The 19,568-nt window shown below is 50.6% G+C and overlaps 16 protein-coding genes across 16 annotated transcripts; 8 read left to right on the plus strand and 8 right to left on the minus strand.

Annotated features, from left to right (window-relative positions):
* Positions 1 to 27: 27 nt before the first annotated feature.
* On the plus strand, positions 28 to 1,149 carry NEDG_00861 (beta-1,4-mannosyltransferase; the record flags this gene model as incomplete). Its single annotated transcript, XM_067688279.1, has 1 exon — positions 28 to 1,149. One exon carries the CDS (start codon positions 28 to 30, stop codon positions 1,147 to 1,149), a length of 1,122 nt encoding a protein of 373 aa, XP_067544376.1.
* A 96-nt stretch (positions 1,150 to 1,245) lies between these two features.
* On the minus strand, positions 1,246 to 2,262 carry NEDG_00862 (uncharacterized protein; the record flags this gene model as incomplete). Its single annotated transcript, XM_067688280.1, has 1 exon — positions 1,246 to 2,262. The coding sequence occupies one exon, from the start codon at positions 2,260 to 2,262 to the stop codon at positions 1,246 to 1,248; it is 1,017 nt and encodes a 338-aa protein (XP_067544377.1).
* A 125-nt stretch (positions 2,263 to 2,387) lies between these two features.
* Positions 2,388 to 3,383, plus strand: NEDG_00863 (uncharacterized protein; the record flags this gene model as incomplete). The annotated part of the gene is made up of 1 exon (XM_067688281.1): positions 2,388 to 3,383. One exon carries the CDS (start codon positions 2,388 to 2,390, stop codon positions 3,381 to 3,383), a length of 996 nt encoding a protein of 331 aa, XP_067544378.1.
* A 69-nt stretch (positions 3,384 to 3,452) lies between these two features.
* NEDG_00864 (translation initiation factor 6) lies at positions 3,453 to 4,181 on the minus strand (the record flags this gene model as incomplete). The annotated part of the gene is made up of 1 exon (XM_067688282.1): positions 3,453 to 4,181. The coding sequence occupies one exon, from the start codon at positions 4,179 to 4,181 to the stop codon at positions 3,453 to 3,455; it is 729 nt and encodes a 242-aa protein (XP_067544379.1).
* A 37-nt stretch (positions 4,182 to 4,218) lies between these two features.
* Positions 4,219 to 5,466, minus strand: NEDG_00865 (uncharacterized protein; the record flags this gene model as incomplete). Its single annotated transcript, XM_067688283.1, has 1 exon — positions 4,219 to 5,466. One exon carries the CDS (start codon positions 5,464 to 5,466, stop codon positions 4,219 to 4,221), a length of 1,248 nt encoding a protein of 415 aa, XP_067544380.1.
* Positions 5,467 to 5,679: 213 nt separating this feature from the next.
* Positions 5,680 to 6,927, plus strand: NEDG_00866 (nucleolar protein 58; the record flags this gene model as incomplete). The annotated part of the gene is made up of 1 exon (XM_067688284.1): positions 5,680 to 6,927. The coding sequence occupies one exon, from the start codon at positions 5,680 to 5,682 to the stop codon at positions 6,925 to 6,927; it is 1,248 nt and encodes a 415-aa protein (XP_067544381.1).
* A 253-nt stretch (positions 6,928 to 7,180) lies between these two features.
* NEDG_00867 (elongator complex protein 4) lies at positions 7,181 to 7,972 on the minus strand (the record flags this gene model as incomplete). Its single annotated transcript, XM_067688285.1, has 1 exon — positions 7,181 to 7,972. The coding sequence occupies one exon, from the start codon at positions 7,970 to 7,972 to the stop codon at positions 7,181 to 7,183; it is 792 nt and encodes a 263-aa protein (XP_067544382.1).
* A 38-nt stretch (positions 7,973 to 8,010) lies between these two features.
* NEDG_00868 (superoxide dismutase, Fe-Mn family) lies at positions 8,011 to 8,634 on the plus strand (the record flags this gene model as incomplete). Its single annotated transcript, XM_067688286.1, has 1 exon — positions 8,011 to 8,634. The coding sequence occupies one exon, from the start codon at positions 8,011 to 8,013 to the stop codon at positions 8,632 to 8,634; it is 624 nt and encodes a 207-aa protein (XP_067544383.1).
* Positions 8,635 to 8,885: 251 nt separating this feature from the next.
* On the plus strand, positions 8,886 to 10,310 carry NEDG_00869 (uncharacterized protein; the record flags this gene model as incomplete). The annotated part of the gene is made up of 1 exon (XM_067688287.1): positions 8,886 to 10,310. One exon carries the CDS (start codon positions 8,886 to 8,888, stop codon positions 10,308 to 10,310), a length of 1,425 nt encoding a protein of 474 aa, XP_067544384.1.
* A 115-nt stretch (positions 10,311 to 10,425) lies between these two features.
* On the plus strand, positions 10,426 to 11,037 carry NEDG_00870 (dTMP kinase; the record flags this gene model as incomplete). The annotated part of the gene is made up of 1 exon (XM_067688288.1): positions 10,426 to 11,037. One exon carries the CDS (start codon positions 10,426 to 10,428, stop codon positions 11,035 to 11,037), a length of 612 nt encoding a protein of 203 aa, XP_067544385.1.
* Positions 11,038 to 11,129: 92 nt separating this feature from the next.
* NEDG_00871 (uncharacterized protein) lies at positions 11,130 to 11,735 on the plus strand (the record flags this gene model as incomplete). Its single annotated transcript, XM_067688289.1, has 1 exon — positions 11,130 to 11,735. The coding sequence occupies one exon, from the start codon at positions 11,130 to 11,132 to the stop codon at positions 11,733 to 11,735; it is 606 nt and encodes a 201-aa protein (XP_067544386.1).
* A 7-nt stretch (positions 11,736 to 11,742) lies between these two features.
* Positions 11,743 to 13,041, minus strand: NEDG_00872 (uncharacterized protein; the record flags this gene model as incomplete). The annotated part of the gene is made up of 1 exon (XM_067688290.1): positions 11,743 to 13,041. One exon carries the CDS (start codon positions 13,039 to 13,041, stop codon positions 11,743 to 11,745), a length of 1,299 nt encoding a protein of 432 aa, XP_067544387.1.
* Positions 13,042 to 13,443: 402 nt separating this feature from the next.
* NEDG_00873 (isoleucyl-tRNA synthetase) lies at positions 13,444 to 16,740 on the minus strand (the record flags this gene model as incomplete). The annotated part of the gene is made up of 1 exon (XM_067688291.1): positions 13,444 to 16,740. One exon carries the CDS (start codon positions 16,738 to 16,740, stop codon positions 13,444 to 13,446), a length of 3,297 nt encoding a protein of 1,098 aa, XP_067544388.1.
* A 31-nt stretch (positions 16,741 to 16,771) lies between these two features.
* NEDG_00874 (signal recognition particle subunit SRP54) lies at positions 16,772 to 18,196 on the plus strand (the record flags this gene model as incomplete). Its single annotated transcript, XM_067688292.1, has 1 exon — positions 16,772 to 18,196. One exon carries the CDS (start codon positions 16,772 to 16,774, stop codon positions 18,194 to 18,196), a length of 1,425 nt encoding a protein of 474 aa, XP_067544389.1.
* Positions 18,197 to 18,353: 157 nt separating this feature from the next.
* NEDG_00875 (2S proteasome subunit beta 7) lies at positions 18,354 to 19,085 on the minus strand (the record flags this gene model as incomplete). Its single annotated transcript, XM_067688293.1, has 1 exon — positions 18,354 to 19,085. One exon carries the CDS (start codon positions 19,083 to 19,085, stop codon positions 18,354 to 18,356), a length of 732 nt encoding a protein of 243 aa, XP_067544390.1.
* A 110-nt stretch (positions 19,086 to 19,195) lies between these two features.
* NEDG_00876 (uncharacterized protein) lies at positions 19,196 to 19,552 on the minus strand (the record flags this gene model as incomplete). Its single annotated transcript, XM_067688294.1, has 1 exon — positions 19,196 to 19,552. The coding sequence occupies one exon, from the start codon at positions 19,550 to 19,552 to the stop codon at positions 19,196 to 19,198; it is 357 nt and encodes a 118-aa protein (XP_067544391.1).
* Positions 19,553 to 19,568: the final 16 nt, after the last annotated feature.

A 19,568-nucleotide genomic window follows, 5' to 3' on the forward strand; every position in this document is an offset into this window, starting at 1 on the left:
TAGTTATTCTATTTATTCTCGCTTAATATGCTGATTGTTAACCCTGCACCCATTGATCAGTCTGGAAGAAGTGTTCGCTTAGCCAAGCACTACACAAGGCTTGGGCATAGAGTTACCGTTTTGACATACCAGGGAGAAAGGAGAGTGGGAAGCCTGGGGAGCACCATTCAGTGCGTTTACATGAAGAACGTTTCGACTAAGTCATCATTTCTGCCCTGGCGGGGGGTGCTTCTTGTGTGGAAGCTGGCGTATATTGTCTGGTGCACAGTCTGCCACATATCCAGGGAATGGGCCAGAGAAAAAGTCTTTGGAAAGCCGCCTTTGTCCTCAATGATGCGCAGAGCTCCTATTTCGGTGCTTTTTGTTGCCCCTCCATCAGTGACCGTTATTTTCCCAGCACTGGTTGCTTCAATGCTTAAAATGGAGGTGTGCATTGACTGGCACAGAGTATCTACCAAGACGATGCAAAGGCTGGAGCTGTGGATGGCCAGGCGGTGGCACAACTTTGCAGTAACGTTGCAAATGGGCGAGTACTTCAGGAAGCACGGGGTGAGACAGTTCACTGTTTTGTCAGACTTTCAGCTCCTGGAGGCGGTCAAAGAAAAGCTTCCTGTTCTCAAGCCCAAAACAGAAAGGGATGTGTTTTTCCTTCAGCTCGCATGTAAGTACCCACAATACAAAGAAAGACTCCAAAGCATCAACCCGAAGAGCAAAATAGGTGTCTGCAGCACCAGCTTCTCCAAAGAAGAGAAAGTTGCCGAGTTTCTGGCTGATTTGGGGCAAATGGGCGGTTTTGGGGGAGGAACGCTGTTTATAACAACGAAAGAGGACGTGGTGTACGCCCATCCATCGCTCAAGGTGGTTCGGGTGTTTTTGGACTATGAGGACTATCTTTCTCTCCTCCAGGTATCAGACTTTGGCATTTCCACCCATCGCTGCCACTACGACTTCCCGCTTAAGGTTATCGACTACCTCCAGTGCGGCCTCCCAGTCATAGCGCACAGCTCAACACCCAGCCCAGGGCTTGTGCTGGGAATGGTGCTTTCGCCAATTCACAGGTACATGGACACCCCCACCCTTGAAAACCTGCTCAAACGAATGTATCTGGGGGAGTTGGGAAGCGAGGAAAACAAACCTATCGCCCACTAAGCCCCAGCAAATAAACCATAGGCCTTCTCAGGTGCATATGCGCATTTATTGTGAAAGCTATAAAACAGAAGTACACGCATATGTTTGGGGCCGTGTTCAGGGTTTGGGCGATTTGTGGGGGCCGGCTCCTGAGGCAGGTTCGGGTGGTGCGCTGGGGTCGAATCCCGAGACAGAGCCCGCTGCAGCCACATTTGGAGTTGGAGTAGTTCGCTTGGGCTGGTGTTTACCCGAAAGCATGGAGAGTAGGAACTCCTGGCAAGCATCAAACTCCATGTCTTCGGGGTTAACAAGGTCGAGGGGCCTGCCGAAGAACACAGGTCTGCCGCTGGCATCAACTGTGGTTTGTAGGAACGGGTTTGGGTTAGGTTCGGGGTCGGGGTCGGTGTCTGGACTGGGGGTGGCGGGGTCAGTGTCTGGACTAGGGGTGGTACTAGGATCAGGTGTGGGGTCGGTGTCTGGATTAGGGGTGGTACTAGGATCAGGTGTGGGGTCGGTGTCTGGATTAGGGGTGGTGGTAGGATCGGGTGTGGGGTCGGTGTCTGGATTAGGGGTGGTGGTAGGTGTGGGGTCGGGTGTGATGATAGTGGTAGTGGTAGGGTTAAGATTGGGAGTAAGGGTAGGGTTGGGTATTTGGGTAGGGTTAGGAGTAAGGGTAGGATTGGTGGTAGGGGTGGTAGGTAGTGGTGGTTGGGATTCAGAAGCTGGGACAGTCTGGTGGCCTGCCAAGAGCCCAGAGGCTTTAAACACAGAGTCGCTTCCCCCAAAGAGTCCCGAGAACACCGAGAACGTCGAAAACCCCGAAAACATCGAAGAGCTTGAAGAATCGGATTGATCGGGGTTGGGAGGGGGTGTGCATAGCCAACCTGGCTTAACAAGACAAAGGAGAGGGCCAATAAGAGGAATGGAGTAGAGTTGTGCAAGATTCTTGAACAGAACAACCACGAGAAGGGCGACTAGTGGAAGGTAGAAAGTATTGGTTACAAAAACACCTGAAATAAAAGCAAACGAAAAATGGACTGCATTAAAACTCGTGGAAAGCACCACCCGATACAAAGCACCAAGGAAAATAGCGGCATTTACAATCTGCACCAGTTTCATGCATGTAACCTTCATGCCCTTTCTCTCCCTTCTTTATTTATCCTTTCCTTCCCGGTATCTCCACAGAAAATCAGAACAGCCAAAAGACTCTTTTATATTGTGAGCAACCAAGCTACTAATTGCAATTTTTCTTTTCATCCATGGACCCAGAAAAAAAAGAGTGGCTGCTAAAGCTTTCAGTGGAGCACTCGTACCTATACGTCTTAAAAAAGATCTTTAGCGACGTAAACATAACCATAACCGATGAAAACGAAACTATCCTCACAGACCCAGAAGGCAAAGCCATCAAAGGACCAGGAAAAGCAATGTCCTGTCTTTTACAGTCAAAGGGCGTAGAGAGTGGAGTGATAAAGCGGATAACAGATGTGGTAGGACTGAGACCACAGCAAATGATAGGATACTCTACGGAAGAACACCCCGAAAACCCCGAAACTCCCGAAAACCCCTCAAAAACCCCGAACCTAGACAGTGTGATAGCCGTTGCCAAGTTAAGAAAGTGGGTCTTTGAAGGGCAGATCACCAACAAGACAGCTGAAAGTATCATAGACAAGCTATCTGACGTATATGCCAAGTACCAGCACATCTACTGCGCCCAAACAAAAGAGTGTTCCGTTCCCAGGGAAAAGATAAAGTCAGTCTGCGACTTCTACAAGGTAATGGTCCACTCGGGACAGATTGAGTCAATCATTGACCACCCAGAAGCAGACACTCTCTACATTGAGAACGTTGACTTCTCCCACGAAAAAAGAACCATTGTCAGTGGACTGAAATACAAAGTAGAGAAAGACTGTCTCCTCAACCGAAGCTGTCTCTTTGTTCTTAACCTCAAGCCAGCCACCATCAAAGGAACCAAGTCTTTTGGAATGATTCTTTTTGCCACCCCGAACACCCCGAACACCCCGGGGACAGTCATCTTTACAGAAACAAACGGACAAAGGCTTATACTCAGAGACTACCCCATCAGCGAGCTAGTGCCTTTTACCATTGCAGCAACCGACTGCAGCAAGAAAACAACTGAAACCTTCTTTACCACCGTCTCTATAGCCAGCGAAAAGCTTCTGTACGACGGAATGGCTACATCCCTGGGGGGCAGAGAGGTAACTATTCCAGGGATTAGCTCGGGAAGACTATCATAGGGCACTGGACCGCCCAAACAGTACCCAAACAGTACCCAGACACTGCATTGTTAGTTTATTTTATCTAGCTTATATTGGAAGGGCATCAATCCAGGCCCGTTTTTCGTCGTCGCCAAGGTTGGCAGTTGGAACTGTTTTGAAGAGACTGTCTACAATAACTATTTCAGTGCTGGTTGTTTTGCTTCCAACGAAGCAGGCAAAGTCGTTAATAACTACGCCACTGCCAATGACATTAGATCCTCGATTGACTGTGCCAGGCACAACCCGCAGGCCCAGGAGCTCTGATAGCTCAGCAACTTCTTCAGAAGTTGTTTTGGCGCCCACAAGCATCGCTGTGTTGTTCATTGCAGCGTATGCTCCTACTAGACCATTCTCAGCCAGGGTGTACTTGAAGACATCTATGCCTAAGACATCGGAAATGCACTCAACCGTTTCGCTTGAGACATCTGCATGGACTAGACCAACGTGGTCGTTGCAGACAATAACGTTGCCAAGAGCGTTGAGTCGTTCTCCTACTCTTCGCACGCGGACCTTCTCAGGGAGAGAGTTTCTTATGTGCTGCAGCTCTTGGTCGGTGGTGGTTGAGGAGAGAAGGAGACCCTTTGAGTTGCCAACTGCCTGTGAGCCGACCATTTTTATGCCATTGATGGTGCACTGAACCACAGGAATGTTTAAAACTTCTTCAAATGAAGAAACAAAGTTTGTGCTGTCTGCTGCAGCTACTAGCGCGTAGAGGTTGGTAAGTCTTGAGTATGTTCCAATCTCAATGCTACTCTCAAAGCTTATTCTCTGGCTCATTAAAAAATTTTAAAAACTTGCAACTCTATTCTACCGTTTATTTCCTATAGTACTCATAGAATTTGTATAGCTCGCTTTTCACCAGGTCAACCTCTTTGGGAGGAATCTCCAGGTGCTTGGTGAAAATAACTGTCTGAAGGAAGAGCATGGCGCTGAAAATGTACTCTGCCATGGCTGGGCGGTAGTCTTTTTCAAGCTCGTCTTCAAGGATTTCAGCACTAAAGCATTTGATGCAGGGAATCTTCTTTCTTCCTTTTTTCGCATCTTCTGAAAGGTCTTTTTCCGGAACGACGTACTTGTGGGCTTCACAGGTAATGGTGCCGCCACAAATCATCTTAACCCGAGAAAGAACGAGTGGAAACTCCAGGATCCACTTTCCGCGGTCCTTTGGGGACCGCTTTTTGGGGTACTCGTGAAAGTCTAGGGAGTAGTACTCTTTCAGGGCGTGGATGGACAGGGGAGCTGGGGGAGCCAGTCTTTCTTCTTTGGCTTTCTCTTTTTGCTTTTCTTCGTTTTCTTTGTGGATTTGTGCCTCAGCCTCTTTTTTTCGGGTTTCTAGCTGGGAGATCTTGTCCTGGGTCCATTTAAAGAACCTTTCAAACGAGGGCGTGTCTACGGAAGAGATTGACGTGCCATAGCCTGAGTGCTCCAGTGTTGTAAGAATGTCTTCTAGCTCCTGGTCCTTGTTGCTTTCCTGGGGGTACTGGGAGTCCGGGGTGTCATCGGAGCTGTCGTGCTGGGGGTAGCTGTGGATGGAGGCATCGGCTGGAGAGACGTACGGCGTGGTTTCTGGCTTAGGCCCGGGAAGCTCAAGGTGCGGGGGAAGGTTGCTGAGGGTGGAGAGGTGAAGAAGGGTGGTGGTTAGGGTGTTTGCAGTTTTAACGCCCCAGATGGACGGCATGGTGGTGTCACCCAGCGCAGCTATTTCCGGAGATAGTTTCATCTGTGTTTTCTGCCACGGGGCATCATCGCTTTCTTCGTCCGAGTTTTCAAGGCTATCGTATCCATAGATCATTCTTTCAATGATGCGAACTTTTTCTTGCTTCTTTTTCTCAATCAGCCCGTCAATAGCTTCGTTTCGCTTCTTGTGGAAGTAGTGCTGGACTGTTTCCGTTACGCCTTTGTTTTTTATGTACTCTTTGACCATCTTGTTGTATTCTATTTTCCAGGTTTTGGTCGTCATTTTAGCATATACCTTGAGATAGGCGTCAATGAAAGAGGTTTTTCTCAGTCCATATCTCGAAATAGCGTTTAATAGGTGAAGACGCGTTGTTGTTGTCCACATTCTAGAAACGCCGCAATTAAAAAATTTTACATATGGATATATGGTCTCTGTTTCAAAATGGCAGCTTCGATGGCAAAGAGGGCAAATCGCAGCCTTTTCAAGAGGAGTGCAGAAATATCGAACTAACCCGAACCAGTCCGAGCAACAGCCCTGGGGAGAAGGACTTTTTGTTCGGGTGGTAGATTTAGGCGTAAAAAACTTTTAGAAAAATACATGCACGTACTTCACGAGACACCGATCGGCTACGCTCTCTTCAAGAGCTCTCCCCTGGAGCTTGAAGAGCTTAAAAGGTTTGCTAGCTCCAAAGAAGCAGTTGAAGTCTTTGTTCTTGCAAGCAGTGGCAGTGTTCCAGAGAACCTCATTGAGATGCTCGCTGGGAAAGGCATTTCTTTACTGGGCATCAGTAATGGAAAAATAGCAGAGGAGGTAGAGGCACAGCTCAAGGCCCGGGGAGAAACCGTCAAGGTACAAACGGGCGAGGCAGTTGAAGAAACTTCCAGAGAAATACAAAAAAGACTCCCAGAGCTTCTCAGCATCAAAGCAAGAGATCTTGGCAGGTCCTCGCTGCTCCTAGCACACGCCCTGGCCAGGGAAAAGCTTAACATGAGCGCCCAACAGCTAGACCTGGTTGTTGTCCAGAGCATTGGGGTTTTAGACAAGTTGGATAAAGACATCAACAACAAAAGCATGAGAATACGAGAGTGGTACGGCATGCACTTCCCAGAGCTTGGAGAAATGATTCCAGACAATTTCAGGTACCTGAGAGTCCTGCGCAAACAGCTCTCCAAAGACGGGGACGAGTCGTACGATGACATCAACAACGAAAACGAGGAAGAGATAAAAGAAGCGATGAAAAAAACCATTGGCGGAGAAATAGATACTGAAGACGAGTCGATCCTTAAAGATACGGTTGACTCTGTGCTGCAGATGTACGCCACCCGAGAAAGCCTCCAGGCCCACCTCTACAACCGAATGGAGCAAATAGCTCCAAACCTCCTCGAACTGGTCGGCGACCACATGGGAGCCAGGCTCATTGCCCACGCGGGATCCCTCGCAGAGCTTGCTAGAAAGCCCGCCTCAACCATCCAGGTCATGGGCGCCGAGAAGGCGCTATTTAAAGCCATGAAAGAAAAAGGCAACACCCCAAAGTATGGATACATCTTTAACTCCACCTATGTAGGACAGGCACCCCTTGAGCTCAAGGGCCAGGTAGCTAGGACACTTGCCGCAAAGATTGCGCTTGCCAGTCGCTGCGACGCCTACGACGAAGAAGAAGACTCAGAGCGAGGCTCTTTTGGAAGAAAGGCCAGAGAGGACGTAGAAAAAAGGGTCAAGGCCTTAACCCAAAAGAAAAAGACAGCTAAGAAGATAGAGCCCCGCAGCACCAGCAAGTTTGCCGTCAAAAGACCATCCCCTGCATCCCACAGTCCTTCCTCCTTCAAGAAGCACCGCTCAGGATAGAGCCGGCAGTATGCCCCACCCCTGGACTGGGACTGGGTCTGTGTCTGGGACTGGGACTGGGACCTGCAATAAATCCTGACTAGTAGTAGTAATGTATTGGACACCGGGGGGCAAGGGTCCCTAACCCCCCGTTTTCCCCGTTTCCCTGTTTATTAAATGCTGCTGGGTCGTACTGTACCCGACTGTGTGCTGGGCCGTACTGTACCCGACTGTGTGCTGGGCCGTACTGTACCGTACCTGGGCCACCCCCTGGTCAGCTTGGGGGAATGACGATCTTTTCTATTTGGACCCCGGTGCTTCGACAGGTGACCCCGTACCTCCCAGTGCTCCCTGGGGCTTTCAGGGTTTCAAGTATCCCGTCGTAAGAAACAGATGGAACCCGATTGCTTTCCAGGGCCAGGACGTAGTCAAAGTACCCATACGAGAACTGCTCCAGAAGAAACACGGGGATAGACACCATACAAATGGCATCGGAGGTTCTAATGATGCCCCTTAGCTTGAACAAGAAACTCGACCTTTCCTCGCTGGTCGCCGTCCATAGCGGAGAGAACAGAGAGCAAATGCTAACCCGAGCCGGCCCGTCTGCAAGAGCCTCGGCTATGTCTGCCAAAATCTGGCTTAGATCGTCAGCACCAACCTCAATGACAGACCCGGCATTGCGGTGCTTCTTTTTAAGGTCAAAGCGCCTTGACCGGCTGACCCGGGTGCTTTCAATCTCCGTGGTGTTCTTGGTGGTTGACATGCTCTTGTACCGCCAGGCAATCTTTTCGTGCTCGCTGGTGGTGGCGCCAGGCAGGGCGGGAAGAAGCACCTCGGGCGGAGAAAGAAAAGGGTGGTCCTTGGAGACGTGAACGACCCTCTCGCGGTCTTCCAGGCCCTGTGAGAGAAAGACCCGGTGCAGGCCAAGGTGGTACTTTACCTCCTCTCCTTGAACGAGTAGAACGATGTTCCCCTTAGGAACGCCCCCGTCCAAGAGCAGGTCTATTTCTTCCGTTCCAGTGCTTCTGTTCCTATTGGTGCTCTCTGGCACGAGTCTTTTGAACATGGAAAAATACCATTTAGCGAAAGAAAATATTTTAAGAAATGGTCCTTGAGTTTAAAACCTACCTGGAAGAGCTTCCAAAGAAGCTGGAAAGGAAAGACCTTCAATTTACGTACGCTGAGGTGGCTGATGTTATGTGCGAGGAGCTTTTGATGCTGCATTTTGAAAAGCTGCACCAGGGATACATTGATCGGTACAACACAGCCATTGGGAAGATGGGCCTTAGCTCCATTGGAGCACCAAAAACCGACGAGGAGGAAGCGCTTCTTTTCAATCTGGGGGGAAGCATCAACCACGCTCTCTTCTGGCTCTCTTTTTCACCGCACCCCTCCAGCCACCAGGCCTCAGAGGCTCTCACCGCCCAGGTCAGCAAAGACTTTGGCAGCTTTGAAGAGCTGTTCGATCGGATCGTGGCCCTGGTTCCAAAGATAAGGGGCAGTGGATGGATCTGGTTGATGTACCACCCAAAGTCAGCGACTCTTGCCCTGGAGGTTACGATGAACCAGGCCTTTCCACACCAGGGCGTTCCCCTGCTCAACATCGACATGTGGGAGCATGCCTACTACCTCCAGTACAAGGTTGATAAGATCGGGTACCTGAAAAAGCTCTACGCCATCCTTAACTGGAAGGAGGCCTCACACAAACTTGAGCTAGCCTCACAGTAACTGGTTGTCCCAAATCAAACCAAACCCGAACCAACCCAGGCCATAGCCCGAACTATGGGCTACGGTGCGTGGTAGGGTGGCAGGTGGTAGGGTGGCATGTGGCAGGGTTAGTTTCTCAGAACAAGTACAATAAATGGGCTACAGTGTGTGGTAAGGGTGGTAGTGGTGGTGGTAGTGGTGGTAGTGGTAGTGGTAGTGGTGGTGGTAGTGGTGGTGGTGGTAGGGTAATAATTAGATTTTATTATTTGTCAATGGAAGTAGAGCTGTACAGAGCATACCAGAACGCTAACTTTGAAGAAAGCACGCTTGTTCTTCTGGAGCACATGTACAGAACCACCCCCTCCCCCGAAACACTCTACCTCTTATTGGAAAGCCTCCTAAGAAACAGTAACTACGAAGCCATTCGATGGCTTGTCTCGCGGAGGAAGGAGTACTTTGCCTTTGCCAAGATAAAGAAAATCTACGTTGAAGCTATGCGAAGAATGGGCGCACTCTCGGAGATAGAGCAGGGCCTGGTCATCCAGGGAGCCACTTTGTCCGAGGCCCGGAGAAAAGAGTACCGCCCCATAAACGCCGAGTCAGTGGCTACCTACTACCAGGCCCTCATCCTCAAGGGCCGGGAGAAAAAGAAGAAGAGACTCATCCGCCAGGCAGTTAAGCTAGACGAAAGAAACCTAGAAGCAATGATTTACATGGGGATGTGCTACTCGGCTAAAGAACTGGTTACCTGCATCGAAGAAATGAAAGACACCTCCCTCCAAAACCTGTACCACACTATGCTGCTCAGGGACGCAGGCATTTTCTCCGTCTTCTCCAAAGAGTTCCTCTCCCCCTTCTCGTGCTGTCGCCTGGCTAAGAGCCTCTTCAACGGCAAAAGAACGAATGAGCTCTTCCACCTGGCTCAGTACACAGGCACTCTTTATCCCAAGCATTACTTTACCTACGTAGTTGCCGGGATGTACTACATCCTGACCAAGCACTACACAGACGCTAAGCGCTCGCTCTTCCAGTCCATCCAGGTAAACAACACCTTTGGACTGACCTGGGTGCTCCTGGGGTACTGCCAGTCAGCGCTTTGCGAGTGCATCAACGCAATCAACTGCTACGAGAAGGCTGAGCTGCTAATGGAGGACGGGTGCCTCGCCTCCCTGGGGATAGCCCTCGAGTACCACCGGATGCGAAGCTATGAAAAGGCAGAGAAGAAGTACACGGAAATAGCTGAGAAGTACTCCCTTCAGAGGTGCTTTACTCCGTACGTTTCTCTGCTAACGTCGCTGGGGAGGTACAAGGACGCAATTGCACTGATCAAGGACCGCGAGTGCTCTGGGGAGACAGCCCTCCTAAAAAGCTTTTGCTACCTGTTTGCCCTCTCCCCGGAGCGCGCCGAAGTCTCCCTTGAGGGCATTGACGCCACCATCTCCAGAGACACCCGGTGCAAATACTACCTCCTGAAGGGCTACGTCTTTCACATGAATAACAAGTACTGCCAGGCAATTGAGGCCTACCAAAAAGCCATTCTTGACCCGTACAAGCCCTCAGAGAGCCTGATTAACGACCTGCTTGAGCTGGCGATAAAGAACTCCCTGGAGCACGACACAAAGAAGCTGGTGTGTCAGTACGGCGAAGATGTTTTTGACTTTCTTGACCTTAAGTCCGAACTAGCCGTGCACCTCTAAGCCCGGGACTGTGCACTCTAAGCCCGGGACTGTGCACTCTAAGCCCGGGACTGTGCACCTCTAACCTCTGGGCTGTGCACCTGTGGGGTATAATAAACGGTATATTTTTTTTAGCATGCCAAAAAGCCTCTTTGTTGTAATTGAAGGCATTGATCGAAGCGGCAAAACCACACTGGCTAGGGCCTTGCAGGCATCTTTGGCGGAGCGGGGCATTGAAGTGAAGCATTTGAGGTACCCACATCGAGAATCTACCACGGGAGAAACTATTGACAGGGCGCTTAAGGGGGGGAAGAAGCTCTCAAAAGAGGCGCTGCATTTGCTCTTTGCAGCGAACAGGTGGGAGGACTCAGAGTCTTTGTCCTCGTTTCTTGCCGACGAAAACTCTTCCTGCACCCCCTCCTCTTCCCGGATTGTTCTCTGCGACCGGTACATCCTCTCAGGCGCCTCCTACTCCATTGCCAACGGGTTACCTGAAGACTTTGCCCTCGCAGCAGACAAGGGCCTGCGCGCCCCCGACCTGACCCTTTTCCTAGACGTCTCCCCAGAGAGCACAGCCGCCAGAGGCGGCTTTGGCGACGAAATATATGAGCGGGTAGATTTTCAGTGGAAGGTGTACCGCGAAATGAAAAACCTTCTCCCAGGGTACACCCACGCCATCATCCCAACCACGGACCCAAAGACCACCCATGCCACAGCCCTGGCTTTGATTGTACCTCTTCTTGAATAAACTGCTATGTTTTTACGCTGCAACCCCGTAAAAACCCCGCAAACCCCGTAAAACCGCACTGTTTTAGGACCCAAATTAATTAAATTTAAACGATGAAGGTTCAGCTAGAAAGCATTGAACACTTTGAAGGAATCTTCAAAGAGCTTCTTGGCACGGGACAGGACGAGACATACACCCAGGATGAGCTAGATGTCATTTTGCATGTCAAGAGTCTTTTCCTAAAGAATGTAGAAATAGCTGGGGAAGAGCTTGACCTTGGACGGATCACCCAGCAAAGACTGGAAAGCAAGAAAACCCAAACTAAGCTCATCTCAGAGATAGAAACAACCGAAACAGAGGCCCTTGCTAAGCTAAAGGAGTTGTGTGTGCTCAGAAAAGACCTTCCCGAATCTCTTAAAAAAGAAATCAACAAAGAGTGCCAGGTCTCTGCCAACGCGCTGGCCCAGGACCCGCCTGCACGGGGCCCACCCCCCAGCGCCCCCGAACCCCACGATGGAATTGCCAGGATAGCCCAGACCATTAACGAGCTGACCATTAAGCTTCCCCTTCTGGCAGGCACCATAAAAGAAGAGATCAGGCACGTTGAGTCAGAGGCCAAGGAAAGAACGCACGTTCGCGGGAGACAGATTGAAGCAGAGTCTCTCTCGCTTCTTTTCAAGGACGAGCTAGAACTTTCCATCTCAGATAAGGCCAGTTAATTAATATTTATTCAGTGTTGTTTTCGTTTACCTGGTGGCAGGTAGAGGTGCCTGTTTTTTTTCTAGTACTGTCTACGGGCAGCTTCCCAGCTTTTCTTAGGTTCTTGATCTTTTCCTTTATCTGTGTAGAGGTAAGAAAAGGGAAGTGGAGCTGTAGAGCTCCCATGCAATCTTCTTTTTTGCTGCTGTAGATTTCAATGAAGTCAAAAACCTCCTTTGGGCTCCACTGTCTTCGCAGAGGCACTCTTCCAGCTCGGGTTCTTTGCTCGCTGGCAGCTACTGGGGGATAGTGTTCGAACTTTTGGACCTTGAAGTTTCCGTACGCCCCACCCCTTCCGCCAAGGCCGCCGTCCAGGTAGTGTCCTAAGTCTTGGGGGTCGTCCATGTTTTCGGTATCTGACCACCCCACCGCCTCCCCTTTCTTCTGGGTGGTGATAACTCTCTTCCCGTGGTAGATCGGTGGTAGTTTTGGAGGTGCAGGGTATGTTCGGGTTAGAGGCAGGCCCAGGCTAGCACAGTAGCTGCCAAGGTCGGTGTCCAGGAACATTCCAGGGAACACCCCGGAGATGTACAAAGAAGCAAGCTCAGCCGCTGTCATTTCCATGTCTTCATCGTCCAGGGGATAGTTGCCAGTGCTTGGGTGGTGGGGCTGTTCGGGCGATAGTTCGGGTAAGGTTGTGAATTGGGGTGGTGGAGTTGGAGGAATGGAGTCAATAACTGATTTGCAGAGAGGCTCTGGTGGGGCCAGGTTCATTCTGTTTAGTAGAGGGATGCTAAAGCCCAAAAAAAGTTTTTGGATCTCCTCCTCTATTTCGCTCTTCAGGGCAAGATAGTAGTCTGATCTTTGGCAAATAGTTGTTATGTTTGTTTTGGGATCTCGTTCAAGTAACTGCCTCGTTATTTCACGACAGTGTTTTTGATCTAACCGACTGATTGCGCTCTTCTCCAAAGTACTAGTTGAGCCTATAACGCTGTTGCAAAGCCAAAGAAATATTCTTTCTAACTGAATCAGGTTGTAGGTTTCACAAGTGGCTTCTTGGATGTGTCTTACTATTAGAAGAAGCTTGTTTTCCATGTCGTCCTTAAAGAACCCTTTTATAACGTGTTCGTTGATTAGGTATAAGATGTACTTTACTCTTATTTCCTCCTCTAGCACATATCCCGTCTCCTTGAGTGTTTTGTGCATTACTTCTATAAAGCTACCATAGTGTGTTAACACATCAACCGATGGCTTTTCTGTCAGCAAGTGTTCTAAGTACCCGTACAGAATAGAATCAAAATAATGGATGTTTATGAGCGTCTCCATCTCCTGTATTGTGTAAAAAAATATTAATAATTCCTGCCAGTTTTTCAATCGCCTCCCAACCACCCCCCTCCCTGGAACCAGAGAATCCTTGTCTGTGGTACGTGGGTGTGGGTTGGTGCGGGGTTGGTGTGGGGGTGTGGGTTGTTGCGGGACCAGTGCGGGACCAGTGCGGGACCAGTGCGTGGTGCAGCATTGTCCCTGACCCGAACCACTAGTTTGCTTCTATTTGTATTTGAGGATGGGCTTACCCCTTCCAAATAAGGCAATAACAAACTAGGTAACCCATACTAACCCTAAACATTTTTATTAGTCCTACTTTGGCTGGTCCATGGCCTGGTCCATTGGCTGGTACTGTGGCTGGTTCATGGCCTGGTACTGTGCCCAAGCACATGGGGCAGGGGGCTACTGGGGGAGGCTGCGGGACTTGAGGGTAAGGGTGGCTGTTATGGCGCCAACGGTGATAACCTCTGAAATGCCTTCAATGGGCTCGGTGGAGATCTTGGTGTTGGTGTCGCAGGAGACAAGTGAGGCGTCTGTTCCGGAGACGGAAATAAGTGCAGCGTCTGAGATTTTGAGCTGCGCCTTCTTTCTCAGCTTCTGGACGGCGCTTTTAAGCTCTCTTCTCAGCCAGAGCTCCTCAATTGTCGCGTCCTTGGTTGTATCGGCAACAAGGTAGACTGTGTCTGTAACGGAAATTCCTTCAAAGCTTGAGGGAAGACTTTTAACGGACCTTCTGTAGATAACGTCCCCTCGGAGAATCTCTGTTCCATTGACTTGCGTCTTTCCCGCCGTCATTAGCTCTTTGATGTGGACCTGGCTGTTAGAGATGGCACGAACGGCCTCGGACTGGGCCTTAACCTGCGCGCCGCCGTACGAGGCACTGATACGCTTAAAGTCTGGGGTGACTGACTCCTCCCACTGGTACTCCTCGCCTGCTCTGTACGTAACTACCAGGGCGTTGGACTCTTTGGCTAGGATTCGGGTAAGCACTGGGGAGTCCCTTAATCCAACGATGGAGACCTCCTTCAAAGGCATTTTTAGGGGGATGGAGCACCTTTCACGCAAAACACGGATGGCTTCAATGACGTTCTTGATTTCTCTGAAGTCTTCAAGTATTTGCCCAGGCTTGGTTTTGGCTTGGGTGGTGCTGGCGCTGGCCAGAAGGCTTCGGAGCAGCTCCTGGTTCCTCTCAATTGGGGTGGCGTACTTAACGAAGTGGACGGAAAGCGTGCTTCTGTCCTCGGTTTCAAGGATGCTTTCTCTGGACGCGGCTTCTTTGGTGGTAAGGAAGCCGGGCCTAGTTATTTCCTGGAAGCACAGCTCACTGAAGAAAGGCGCAAACGGCGCCATAACCACTGAAAAGTTCACCAGCACGGAGCTAAGCACCTCCATCGGCGTTCCTCGGAGCCTGTCCCGGCTCAACCGGACGTACCACCGGCTTAGGTCCCCAAGGAAGGTAACTGCCCGGGGGACAACGTTCTGGAGGCGGTAGGCCTTCCCCTCGCTCTGGATAAACTGCGCAAAGTCTTCAAACTCCTGAAGAATCCACAAGTCAAGCATTTGTCCATCGGTGCTAAGGTCGGGGCCTGGGTTGGCTGGTGTTCGGGTTTTAAGCTCGGTCACGGCCTGGGCAATGTCCTCAACGTCGCAGCCTGTCCCTGAGGAGGTGCCTGCTGTGGTGGTGAGGAAGCGCAAACAGTTTTGCCAGGGAATGAGCAGGTCCCTAAGAATCCCAGCCACCCCGCTCTCAGTGAACTTCAGGTTTTCTGCTTTGACCACGGTCGATGAGATGAGGTAGAGACGCAGGGCGTCTGCTCCGTGTGACGCAATTACCTCGGAGGGGTCGGGGTAGTTCTTCAAGCGCTTGCTCATTTTCTTGCCATCTGATGCAAGCACCAGCCCAGTAACCATCACGTTCTTAAAGGCAGGCTTCCCGTACAACAGCACTGATAGCACGTGCAGCGTATAAAACCAGCCTCTTGTCTGGTCAAGGCCTTCAGCAATGAAGTCGGCAGGGAAGGTTTGCTTGAACTGTGTCTTGTTCTCAAACGGGTAGTGCTTTTGGGCGTAGGGCACACTCCCGCTCTCAAACCAGCAGTCAAGCACCTCTTCCGTTCGTCTGTAGGTAGCCCCGTTTCTGACAATAACTACCTGATCTACCACGTCCTTGTGCAGGTCTTCCACCCGAACGCCTGAAAGCGTGTGCAGCTCCTCGACTGACCCGGCGCAGATGATGTCTTCGGGCTTTAGAGTACTTCCTGCACCCTCGCGGATCCAGAGGGGGATGGGTGTTCCCCAGTACCTGTTCCTGGAAATGGACCAGTCCCTGGCATTTTCCAGCCAGGCCCCAAACTTGGCCGTTCCAACGAAGTGGGGGCTCCAGTTGATTTCTTTGTTTTTGGCAACCAGCTCAGCCACAGCATGCTTTACCTGTACAAACCAGCTAGGTACAGCCTTGTAAATGAGCGGGGTATCTGACCTCCAGCAGAACGGGTAGCTGTGAACAATGGAGGACGTTTCGTAAAGAAGCTTTTTTTCTTTCAGGTTTTTGATAATTTCCTTATCGGTATCTTTAACGTACCTGCCAGCAAACTCGGTTACTTCTGCCGTGAAGACTCCTTCGTCGTTAACGGGGCAGGCAACCTCGTCGTTTTCTTTAATCAGCTGGTTCTTCACAAACGCGCTGTAATCCTCCTCTCCAAAGCCTGGGGCACAGTGGACCAGGCCCGTTCCCCCGCCTTCCTGGACAAAGTCGGCCGGGTAGACCCTAAAGCACCCCGCGCCCCTCTTTTCCTCAAAGTAGCTGAACGGGGGGCTGTACGACGCTCCAAGGAGCTCAGCCCCCGGGAACTCGCTAACTATCTTCTTTTTCTTGGCATAGAACTTTCCAACCACTGCCAGGCGCCTAGTTTCGGGTTTTTCGGTACTTTCCGGTTTTTCGGGGCTTCCGTCCTCAATCAGGGCATAGGTTAGCTCGGGGTTGATTAGAATGGCCAGGTTGCTGGGCAGGGTCCACGGAGTGGTGGTCCAAATAACCAGAGAAACGTTGGTGTAGGCCACCCCTCCAAGCACAATGCTTTGTGTTAGGGGCATGCGCACCGTAGCCGTTTGGTCTGACACGTCTTTATAGTTTTGGTTCGCTTCAAAGTTGCTCATTGGCGTGCGACACCTTGTTGAGTACGGCATAACCCGGTACCCTCGGTAGACCAGGCCTCGGGTGTAGAGCTCCTTAAACGTCCACCACACACTCTCCATAAAGGTAAAGTCCATCGTTTTGTACCCGTTCTTGAAATCTATCCACCGACCCATTCGGCTGACAATCTCTTCCCACTCCCCAGCATACTTCATAACGACGTCTCGGCAGTACTGGTTGTACTGGGCCACGCCTATCCGCTCAACATCTTGCTTGGTTTTTATGTTGTACATTTTGTCGATTTCATACTCAATTGGGAGACCGTGGCAGTCCCACCCAAACCTTCTCTCAACGTTGTATCCTTGCTGATAGTAGAATCTAGTAACTGTATCTTTAATCGTGCCTGAAAGAATGTGTCCATAGTGTGGAAGACCCGTTGCAAAGGGCGGTCCATCGTAGAACGAGAACTCGGGTTGTCCTTTGCTTAGCTCGTTGCTCATTTCAAATGCTTCTATCTTTTGCCAGTATCTGAGAACCTTCTTTTCTTCGTCTCCAAAGCTAGTCATAAGAAATAAAAAAGAAATAAATTTTATCTGGATGCTCTCTGACCTAGGAAATGGAATTAGCGACGCACTGAAGGGGTTCTTTGAGAAAAAAGGCGACCAGGAAGCGTCCCTGAAAGAGGCGGTGAAGAAAATCACCACGGCTCTTCTTGGAGCAAATGTGAGCGCGCGCCTGGTTATGGACGTAAGAAAGAAGATTTTTGAGAGGTATGTGCCCGAGAGCACTCCCCAGAGAGCACGAAAAGACAAGGTTCTGCAAAAGATTGTATTTGAAGAGCTCTGCCGGGTTGTGGCCTCAGACACCAAGCCCTTCCGCCCAGCCAAGACCGAAACCTCTGTCGTTCTCTTTGTTGGCCTTCAGGGCTGCGGTAAAACAACCACCTGCTGCAAATACGCCAACTACTACCGCAAGAGAGGCTTCAAGGTTGGCATTGTCTGTGCAGACACGTTCAGAGCGGGCGCCTACGCCCAGGTGGTCCAAAACGTCAAAGACTTAAACATTGGCACCTACGTCTCAGAAACGAGCGTTAACCCAGTTGAGGTGGCCAGGGAAGGCGTAGAGCAGTTTAAGAGGGAGGGGTACACGCTTGTCCTCGTAGATACCAGCGGCAGACACACCCAGGAGGGAGAACTCTTCAAAGAAATGGAAGAAATAGTTGCAGCCACAGCACCAACGGCCTCAATCTTTGTGGTTGACGCGTCGATTGGACAGGCTGCTGAGGTGCATGCTAAAGGGTTTATGTCCCGCGTCTCGCTCGGATCGGTCATCATCACCAAAACAGACGGGACCAAGAACTTTGGCGGGGCTCTTAGCAGCGTTGCCGAAACCAACACCCCCGTTGCCTTCATTGGAACGGGCGAGGGCATGAAAGACTTTGAGCCTTTTAACCCCCAAGGCTTTGTCAGCAAACTTATAGGCCTGGGCGACCTCTCAGGACTCGCTGATAAGCTTGAAGGGCTCAACATCACCGAAGAGAAGCAGGACGAGCTGATTGGGAAGATCAAGGCGGGAGAGTTCTCCATGGGAGACTTTTACGAGCAGTACAAGAAAATCCTGGAACTTGGACCTATGTCACAGCTCCTCTCCCTCGTCCCAGGCATGAACAGCTCAATGCTGGACGAAAGAAGCTTTAGACGGATGGGCACGATCTTTTCAGGTATGACCAAAAAGGAGCTAAAAACCAATGGAGAAGTCTTCATTCGCACGCCAGCCAGGGTGATTCGGGTGGCCAAAGGCTCAGGCGTCTCTCCCAAAGAAGTAACCCAAACAATTTCCTCCTACCGGATGATGTCACAAATGCTTAAGAACCTTTCCTCCAACCCCATGTTTGGTGGACTCTTTGGAGGAAGCGCTACCCAGCAAGCCCCCAGCCCCGCCAACGCCCGCGCCCAAATGGACCAGCTTAAGAAGATGATGCCCCCCGGGTTCTCTTCGCTTTTTGACCAGTTCATGGGCTAGGGCTGTCCATGGGCCAGGGCTAGGATTGGGTCAGGGGTGTCCATGGGCTGTCCATGGGCCAAATAAAGAATAGGTTATGAAAGGATTGGAAGGTTTACTGTGCTGTGTGCATGGTACGGTGCATGGTACGGGACAAAACGGTGCATGGTACGGGACACTAGGAGGGTCTGCCAACGCTCCAGTCAGTTTCAAGCTTTATGGGCGCTGAAATCTGGACACCTTCCTGGGTAACCCTTGAGAACTGCACAATGGAGGTGGCCCGAGTGTCTCTGTAGATAAGAGTGGTCATGGCTGTTTTTAGAATGTTGGCTGCTTCTTCTTCGGTGATGCTCTCGTCTCTGTCCTGGACTGCAGCTCTAAGGATCGGCAGTGCTATGTGCGCTCCAATCCCCGTAGCAATAACGTTCGCATGGAAGAAGTTCCCAAGGTGGTCTATCCCAGCGAGGAACCTCCGGGTTGGGTCGCTCTCATAGGGAAGAGCCTCCCTTGGCAGCGCTTTCTCGATGCCTGCAACGATGTGGAAGTTTATTTCCGGAGCACCCTTGCACCGCTTGGAGTACATGTGGTTCCGGAGAATCTCAAAGCACTCGCGCGGCCCAAACAAAGGCTCCTCGCCAACCGGCGCTTTCATTTCGAGCGTGAGCCGGTTTTTTAGCTCTTGAAAGTTGCTGTACTCCCCTGAAGACGCTAGCAACGTCGTTGGTGCCAGCTCAGCCACCCGCTCGATCCCCTTGTACTTGGCGTATGACCCGTAAGAAGCCTGGGTGTCTGAAGCAACCATGACGCCATCGGCGTACTTAATGGCCAGCACACTTGTTCCCATAGTGTACGCCTTTGGGTTGACTTGTATTGGGGTGTTCTGAATGGTGTAAATGCCTAGTTCCTCCATTGCTGTTGTCTTTGGTCTTGGCCAAAATAAAAGTAATTTAGTTATATAATTGGGCCAGGTCCTAGGGCTTGTCCTAGGGCTTGTCCTAGGGTTAGTTCGGGCACCCAGCCCTATAAAGAGATGAGCTGGAGGTTTATCTCAACATCTAGGCCGTCATAGACCCGATCCTTTGGGTGGTAGAAGTAAATGCCATAGTCGGCCATTGCCATGTTCTTTCTTTCAAGGTACCTTTCTATTTCTTGGTCTATCCGCGCATGCCTCCAGTTAGTGAAGAAGTTGGTTAGCAGCAAAGAGGCAAGTAGTTTGGTAGGCCTTGTCTGCTTTCTTTGCCTGAGGTAGGCATTGAGCCGATGAATCACTGCAGCCCATTCCTCAGCGGGTACTTTTCCTTCAAGGACCGAGGGAAGCGTCTCTTCTAAGGAGAGCTCTCCGTTCTTTGGCACAGCTGGAACGTAGACAATGCTCATAGTTATTTGTTTTTAT

Source organism: Nematocida displodere (genome assembly GCF_001642395.1).
Source record: "Nematocida displodere strain JUm2807 chromosome Unknown 2, whole genome shotgun sequence".
NCBI lineage: Eukaryota > Fungi > Microsporidia > Nematocida > Nematocida displodere.